At 37.4% G+C, this 8,877-nt stretch overlaps 1 protein-coding gene across 1 annotated transcript; it reads left to right on the top strand.

The window, feature by feature from the left end:
• The first annotated feature begins 2,865 nt into the window (after positions 1-2,865).
• Positions 2,866-3,437, top strand: LOC141388176 (small ribosomal subunit protein uS15). The gene has a single exon (XM_073958207.1). It carries the CDS (start codon positions 3,110-3,112, stop codon positions 3,341-3,343), a length of 234 nt encoding a protein of 77 aa, XP_073814308.1. The 5' UTR covers positions 2,866-3,109; the 3' UTR covers positions 3,344-3,437.
• Positions 3,438-8,877: the final 5,440 nt, after the last annotated feature.

The raw sequence follows: 8,877 nt of genomic DNA on the forward strand, positions 1-8,877 counted from the left end.
TCCTCAATAATACATTCATAGCGATCTTCTTCTTTATTTGCATATTCGATCTCCGAATATAAGCGACCAATACAATTATATATAATTATCTGTTACAAATTTTAAGGTACGTTCAAATATTTTCCATGATCTCCATAAAAGCGTCTCTATTTCTGGCTTCACTCAGTAGGGTTGAGGTATTTCCAATGCCGGTCCATTTAAGAATATTGTAAATCCATGATATTTCTTTCCGTTCTCTGGATGGCTTCCCTTCTATTGTTCCAGTGATTATGGTTTGGAGCAGTTTGTATTTTGCGTTCCTCATTACATGTCCAAGATATGACGTTTTTCTTCTTTTTATTGTTCCAATGAGTTCCCGTTGACGGTTAACCCTTGAGAGAATCACTGAATTTGGTGCTAAATGTGTCCATGGAATTTTTAGGATACGACGGTAGATCCACATTTCAAAGGCTTCTAATTTCTTTATTTCAGCGGTTTTTAGTGTCCATACTTCTGAGCCGTACAGAAGAACCGACCAGACATAAGTTTTAATAAATCGTATTTTTGTTTCCATGTTTATGTCATGACTACATAAAATATTTTTGTATTTGAAAAATGCATCTCTTGCCATTTCTATTCTGCATCGTATTTCTTTCGAGTTGTCCCAGTTTTCATTTATTTTTACTCCAAAATATTTAAAGTTCTGTAATTTATCGATATGTGTATTATTTATATATAGTTCGGTTGTACTTTGGTTTCCAGACCTGGTTATCACCATATATTTAGTTTTTGATATATTAATCTTGATGAGACGACTCCTAGTCTCATCACAAATGCACCCAAGAAACCAAAGGAAAATAAACTAAAAAAATGAAAACACACGCGCGATGCGATGTTGTTCGTTTCGTTGCTTTAGAGAGACTCTTTATTTCCTACAAAATATTTAAACCTAAATCTTACAAATCTAATAATAACACACATAAACATACATTCCGTTTGGACGCACATTAGAAATGCACGCTGCATCTATAAATACATTATGACGCCGTGCACACACACGTTGCGCCGATAATGGAAAATACATATTTTATTATCGACCCTTCGCTATCTTTACTATTTTGGGTACGACATTTGTTCCATTATTTATGGCCGACAGTTGATTATTTTTAGACATAGATTCTTAGACGACATGCTTACAAAGAAATCTACCTGACTCTATTTACACAGAAAAGAGTCTTCTACAAAATTCAGCAAATCTTTAACCCACACTTTTCGCTATAGGAATTTAGCCGAGTCAGAAGAAATTGTAGTTCTGATACACTACTCGCAATTAAAGTGGTATCATCTGCATATCGGATATTGTTGACGAGTTTTCCACCAATATATACGCCTTTACGAGCGTTGGACATTGATTCTTCAAAAATTCTTTCGGAATAGATATTGAATAATAATGGCGACAATATGCAACCCTGTCTAACTCCTTTCGATATTGCAATGCATTCTGTCAGTTCTCCATTAATGTCAACTTGTGCTGTTTGGTTCCAATATAATTGCTTGATGCATTGTAATTCTTTTCCTTGGATGCCAATAGATGTGAGGATTTCCACCATTTTGTCATGTTGTACGGTGTCGAAGGCTTTTTCGTAATCCACAAAACATAGGTAAACATCTTTATGTACATTTCTGCATTTCTGTATTAACACTTGAATAGAGAGTAGGGCTTCTCTTGTACCCATGCCTTCTTTAAATCAAAATTGAGATAGTCCCATGGCTTCTTCACATTTTTTATAAATTCTGGAGTGAATGATTCTTAGAAAAATTTTGAGAGCGTGGCTCATTAAACTTATAAGTCTGTAGTCGCTACATTTTCTTGGGTGGCTTTTCTTTGGAATTGTGATGAAAGTTGATTTCAGCCAGTCTTGAGGGTATCGGCCTGAATCATATATGTAATTAAATAGCACTACCAAAAGCTGTAGGTTTTCGTCATCTATTAATTTTAACAATTCGGAGGGAATTTCGTCTGGTCCGCAGCTTTTTTTATTACGTAGTAATTTAGTGATTGAGTTCCCAGTGAGCGATTGTTGGTTAGCTGGAACGTTGACCGTTCGGTTATTGTCATTAAATATCTGTCTTATGTATTCACTGCACACTATTTTCTTTTCATTTGTATCAAAGACAGCTTTGTTGTTAACGTATAGTACTTTCGGTATTGGATAGGGATATTTTGCAGCATATTTTCGTCATTAAGAGATTATGATCGGATGGTACATCAGCTCCTGGATATGTCGATGTTTTCTTTATGCAAGAGAAAACCCGTTTATTTCTGATTATATAATCTATTTGATTCCTCACGATGTTATCTTTCCGATCTTGTGGAGATTTCCAAGTATATAATCTTCTTTTTGGAAGACAGAAAAATGTGTTCGTTATTTTCATTTTATATTCTTGGCATAGTTGAATGAGTCTATCTCCTCTTTCATTTCGATTTCCAAGTCCGTATTTTCCTGTTACGCCTGATACCGGTTCTTCTCCAACTTTTGCGTTGAAGTCGCCTTGTATAATGTTTATTTCGTGGGATTTCGTCGTTTTCTATAAATATATGATCTCATCACAGAATGCTTGAATTTCCTCATCGCTTTTATCTGCAGTTGGCGCGTATACTTGTATTATATTTATATTCATTGGTTTTGCTTCTATTTTAAGGAGCATTGTTCTATCTGATTTTGGTATAAATCCTTTTACAGAACTTGAAATATTGTTTTTTACTATAATTCCAACTCCATTCCTGTGGTTGTTATTCTGATTGCCAGAGTGGTATATCTTCATATTGTTGGATGTGAAATCACCATTATCGGGCCACCACGTTTCGCTTACACCCTTTTTTGGTGTGAAATAAAAATCTAACAAGATGGGTCGTATGCACGCGCCTGGTAAGGGTATTTCCCAATCAGCTTTACCCTAAAGAAGAACCGTTTCCTCATGGTTGAAACTTAACGCTGAAGATGTTAAGGAACAAATCAAGAAATTGGGCAAGAAGGGCTTGACCCCCTCCAAAATCGGTATCATTCTTCGTGATTCCCATGGTGTTGCTCATGTTCGTTTTGTCAATGGCAACAAGATTTTGCGCATCATGAAATCTGTCGGTCTTAAGCCCGATATCCCAGAAGATTTGTATCACATGATCAAGAAGGCTGTTGCCATCCGTAAGCATTTGGAACGTAACCGCAAGGATAAGGATGGTAAATTCCGTCTGAATTTGGTTGAATCCCGTATCCACAGATTGGCCCGCTACTACAAGACCAAGAGTGTCCTCCCACCCAACTGGAAATACGAATCCAGCACAGCTTCCGCTCTGGTTGCTTAAATTAAGTGCTCGTTTTTGTAGTGAGGACAGAGTTAAGTTTTTTATATTTTACAAATATAAAACGTGTGCATAATAAAAAACAACTAAAACATGTCTATGTTATAATGGTTCATTTCGTTTATTGTATTAGCCAGTTTTCCGGTTCGTAGAGACTTCTTACATTCCAGGTACCGATATTAAGATTTCTTTTTGTTTTACCTCCGGGGATTCTTAGCACCCTTGTGTTGCCGGAGACTAAGGGCCGTGTATTTTCTTCATTATTCATAATTGTATGGTTTTCGAGGGAGAGATACTTCAGCGGTTTCCCCTTGCCATCTGGAGGGTTTATAGTTTTCCTTCTACATCTTCAGCCGCTCCAATGGAGTACAGACGCTGTTTGCTGCCGCCAATCCTTTGGTCAGATGCTGCCTTTTCCTTTTTTTTGGTTCGCCCCGCATATTTTATTTTTGCGGTGCCCGTCATATCTGATGAGCATTCCCCTATCCAGCACCTGGGGAGGCGTTCGATGGGAGAAAAAAAAGAGGGAAAAAACTATACATTACGCTTAACAATTTGTTTCGTAAGAAATGCAAGATTTCTTTTCTCAACGTGGTATCACCCATATCAAAACAGGGCTATACTCTCCTCAAGCTAATTGCTCAGAAAGAGCCAACGGAGAAAAATGAAGAAAACCACCTAAATTGGGATAAATGCATACCTAGGATTTTAGCAGTTCTTCGTAGTGATTTCCATACCTCAATTCAATGCTCTACGTATTATGCTATGTTTGGCCAAAAATGTGCCTACATGGGTCAGCATATTCTATGCTAGAACGACTTGGTATGTTAAGAGATGACACTATTATATTTACGTAGGACTTTTGGTATTGAAAGCGGGCTATGTAGGTCCACGTTTTCGTATAGCCCCCATACAAAATGACGCGTGACGCGTCGTCGTTTTAAGGAATTTTTAAGATATTTGGCCCATTTTACCACCGAATTGGTTGTAATTTGATACTTTGTGTCTCCAGAGCCAAAAAATATTCCTACCAAAGTTGGGTTATATAGGTCCACGTTTTGGTATAGCCCCCATATAAGGCCCCATATAAAGTACGCGTCATTTTTTTTTTTTTGACCACAGAATTGGTTGTTATTTGGTATTTTGTGTCTTCAGAGGCCAGAAAACATTCCTACCAAAGTTGGGTTACATAGGTCCACGTTTTGGTATAGCCCCCATATAAGGCCCCATATAAAGTACGCGTCATTTTAATATATTTTGAATGTATTAGACCCATTTGACCAAAGAATCGGTTGTAACTTTGTATTTTGTGTTTCCAGAGGCTAAGAAACATTTCTACCATAAAATGTTTATATAGGTCCACGTGTTGATATAGCCCCCATAATACAATATCTCCCGATTTTCGATATTTTGAACGTTTTAGCCTCATTACCACACCGATATGGCTGAAATTTGGTATTTTGTCTTCTTTAGGCGTATAAAACTTTCCCTCAGAAATTTGTAGGTATATGTCCACGCCATCATATAGCCCCCATAGAACGGTACCTTCCGAATTTCGGTATTTTGAAGGTTGTGGCCACATTAATCCACCGAAATGGCTGAAATTTGTGGTGGAGGGTATAAAAAGTTCGTCCCGACCGAACTTAACGCCTTTCTTACTTGTTTTATTTTTGCGGTGCCCGCCAATCTGATGAGTATTCCCCTATCCAGCACCTGGGGAGGCGTTCGATGGGAGAAAAGGAGGGAAAAAACTCCACACGGAATTCATACCGATTACGCTTAACAATTTGTTTCGTAAGAAATGCAAGATTTCTTTTCTCAACATGGTATCACCCATATCAAAACAGGGCTATACTCTCCTCAAGCTAATTGCTCAGAAAGAGCCAACCGAGAAAAATGAAGAAAACCACCTAAATTGGGATAAATGCATACCTAGGATTTTAGCAGTTCTTCGTAGTGATTTCCATACCTCAATTCAATGCTCTCCGTATTATGCTATGTTTGGCCAAAAATGTGCCTACATGGGTCAGCATATTCTATGCTAGAACGACTTGGTATGTTAAGAGATGACACTATTATTGCCAGAGCTGACAAGTTGTCCAATTTAAAGGACAAAAAATCCAAAAAATTAAAAAAGCACATGATAAATCATCAAGGACATACAATACCAGAACTAAGCCCATTATGTATAAAGACGGTCAAGAAATTTTCAGAAAGAATCACACTTTGAGCAACTTCATCAGTTGTCATCAAACGAGAAAACTGCATTTGCGGTACCAGGTAGACCCCACTACCAATGGCGTGTAATGCCCTTTGGGCTCTGCAACGGCCGCAGACGATGAGTCGCCTTATGGATAGGGTTATCCCTTCCCGTCTGAGAGAGCGCGCTTTCATATATTTTGAAGATCTCCTGGTTTGTACTGCTTCCTATGAGGAACACTTATCTCTACTCCGAGATAAGTGTTTAAAAGATGCAAAACCGACCATTAACGTAAACAAAAGCAAATTCTGCCAAAGTGAAATCAAGTGTCTCGGTTATCGAGTTGGAAGGGGATGTTTAAAGGTAGATCCGGAAAAGGTGTCGGCTATCGTCGACTTCCCTTTGCCCAAATCACCTGGACACGTCCGAAGATTTATCGGAATGTGTAACTGGTATAGGTCATTTGTAGACAATTCTGCAGACATATCTGGTCCTTTGACAGATAGTCTCAAAAAGAATGATAGTAGATTTTGTTTGACCCCTAAAGCTATTGAAAGCTTCGAAAAATTAAAGGTTGCTTTATCATCGGCACCTGTATTAGCCCAACCAGATTTTGCTCGTGAATTCTGTATTTTTCTGACGCGTCAAGGATAGGAGTCGGAGGCGTACTTTTTCAATTAGATGACCAAAATCGGGAACGACCAATAGCATTTGTATCTAAAAAGTTGAACAAGTGTCAACGAAATTATACGGTAACCGAATTGGAGTGTTTGGCTGCCATTGTATGTGTTCAACGATTTAGGCCGTATATTGAGTATGGTAGGATCGCCAGGTGGAGTCTGGAACTGCAAGGTTTCAATTTCAAGATGGAGCATCGAAAAGGCTCTTTAAACGTCGTTCCAGACACCCTTTCTCGCTTTGACGTGGATGTCCTTCAAATTGATCCTAACTCAGCAGATATTGATATGAATTCACCAGTTTTTGATGCCCCAGATTATAATGCGCTTAGGGACATGATAATGAAGGATAATGACAAACTACCGCATTTACTAGTTTCGGGAAAACACATATATAAACGTGTTTTTCTTGATGGACTACCCGAAGAGGAGTCTTATTTATGGAAATTGTGGCTTCCTTCAAATTTAATAAAATCAGCGATACAAAATGCCCATGATGCATGCTGCCATGGTGGCTATATTAAACCTTTATTCCGAATTCGACAATTTTATTACTGGCCCTCCATGACAAAGGATGTGAAAACTTTAGTCTCTCAGTCTGAAGACTGCAAAGAGATCAAAAGCCCAAATCAAATTCTAAAACCCCCTATGGGACAGGCATTTCGTACTGCTCGTTTATATTGTGACTTTTTAGGTCCCTACCCGTGTTCAAGATTAAAAAAACACACAATTGCTTATTGTTTTAGACATTTTAACTAAATATTTATTTCTTTATACTCTTCGGTCGGCAACTTCAATCAACGTTATAGATTTTTTCCAAAACCATATTTTCAATACCTTTGGTGTTCCTCAATAATGCATTCATAGCGATCTTCTTCTTTATTTGCATATTCGATCTCCGAATATAAGCGACCAATACAATTATATATAATTATCTGTTACAAATTTTAAGGTACGTTCATATATTTTCCATGATCTCCATAAAAGCGTCTCTATTTCTGGCTTCACTCAGTAGGGTTGATATATTTCCAATGCCGGTCCATTTAAGAATATTGTCAATCCATGATATTTCTTTCCTTCCTCTGGATGGCTTCCCTTCTATTGTTCCAGTGATTATGGTTTGGAGCAGTTTGTATTTTGCGTTCCTCATTACCATTGTCCAAGATATGAAGTTTTTCTTCTTTTTATTGTTCCAATGAGTTCCCGTTGACGGTTAACCCTTGAGGGAACCACTGAATTTGGTGCTAAATGTGTCCATGGAATTTTTAGGATACGACGGTAGATCCACATTTCAAAGGCTTCCAATTTCTTTATTTCAGCGGTTTTTAGTGTCCATACTTCTGAGCCGTACAGCAGAACCGACCAGGCATAAGCTTTAATAAATCGTATTTTTGTTTCCATGTTTATGTCATGACTACATAAAATATTTTTGTATTTGAAAAATGCATCTCTTGCCATTTCTATTCTGCATCGTATTTCTTTCGAGTTGTCCCAGTTTTCATTTATTTTTACTCCAAGATATTTAAAGTTCTGTACTTTATCGATATGTGTATTATTTATATATAGTTCGGTTGTACTTTGGTTTCTAGACCTGGTTATCACCATATATTTAGTTTTTGATATATTAATCTTTAACCCACACTTTTCGCTATAGGAATTTAGCCGAGTCAGAAGAAATTGTAGTTCTGATACACTACTCGCAATTAAAGTGGTATCATCTGCATATCGGATATTGTTGAGGAGTTTTCCACCAATATATACGCCTTTACGAGCGTTGGACATTGATTCTTCAAAAATTCTTTCGGAATAGATATTGAATAATAATGGCGACAATACGCAAACCTTACTAACTCCTTTCGATATTGCAATGCATTCTGTCAGTTCTCCATTAATGTCAACTTGTGCTGTTTGGTTCCAATATAATTGCTTGATGCATTGTAATTCTTTTCCTTGGATGCCAATAGATGTGAGGATTTCCACCATTTTGTCATGTTGTACGGTGTCGAAGGCTTTTTCGTAATCCACAAAACATAGGTAAACATCTTTATGTACATTTCTGCATTTCTGTATTAACACTTGAATAGAGAGTAGGGCTTCTCTTGTACCCATGCCTTCTTTAAATCAAAATTGAGATAGTCCCATGGCTTCTTCACATTTTTTATAAATTCTGGAGTGAATGATTCTTAGAAAAATTTTGAGAGCGTGGCTCATTAAACTTATAAGTCTGTAGTCGTTACATTGTCTTGGGTGGTCTTTCTTTGGAATTGTGATGAAAGTTGATTTCAGCCAGTCTTGAGGGTATCGGCCTGAGTCATATATGTAATTAAATAGCACTACCAAAAGCTGTAGGTTTTCGTCATCTATTAATTTTAACAATTCGGAGGGAATTTCGTCTGGTACGCAGCTTTTTTTATTACGTAGTAATTTTATTGCAGATTCCACCTCAGATTTAGTGATTGGGTTCCCAGTGAGCGATTGTTGGTTAGCTGGAACGTTGACCGTTCGGTTATTGTCATTAAATATCTGTCTTATGTATTCACTGCACACTATTTTCTTTTCATTTGTATCAAAGACAGCTTTGTTGTTAACGTATAGTACTTTCGGTATTGGATAGGGATATTTTGCAGCATATTTTCGTCATTAAGAGATTATGATCGGAA

The sequence above is a fragment of the Musca autumnalis genome, unplaced genomic scaffold (assembly GCF_047663935.1).
Source record: "Musca autumnalis isolate F117 unplaced genomic scaffold, ASM4766393v1 scaffold_7, whole genome shotgun sequence".
In the NCBI taxonomy this organism is placed as follows: Eukaryota; Metazoa; Arthropoda; class Insecta; order Diptera; family Muscidae; genus Musca; species Musca autumnalis.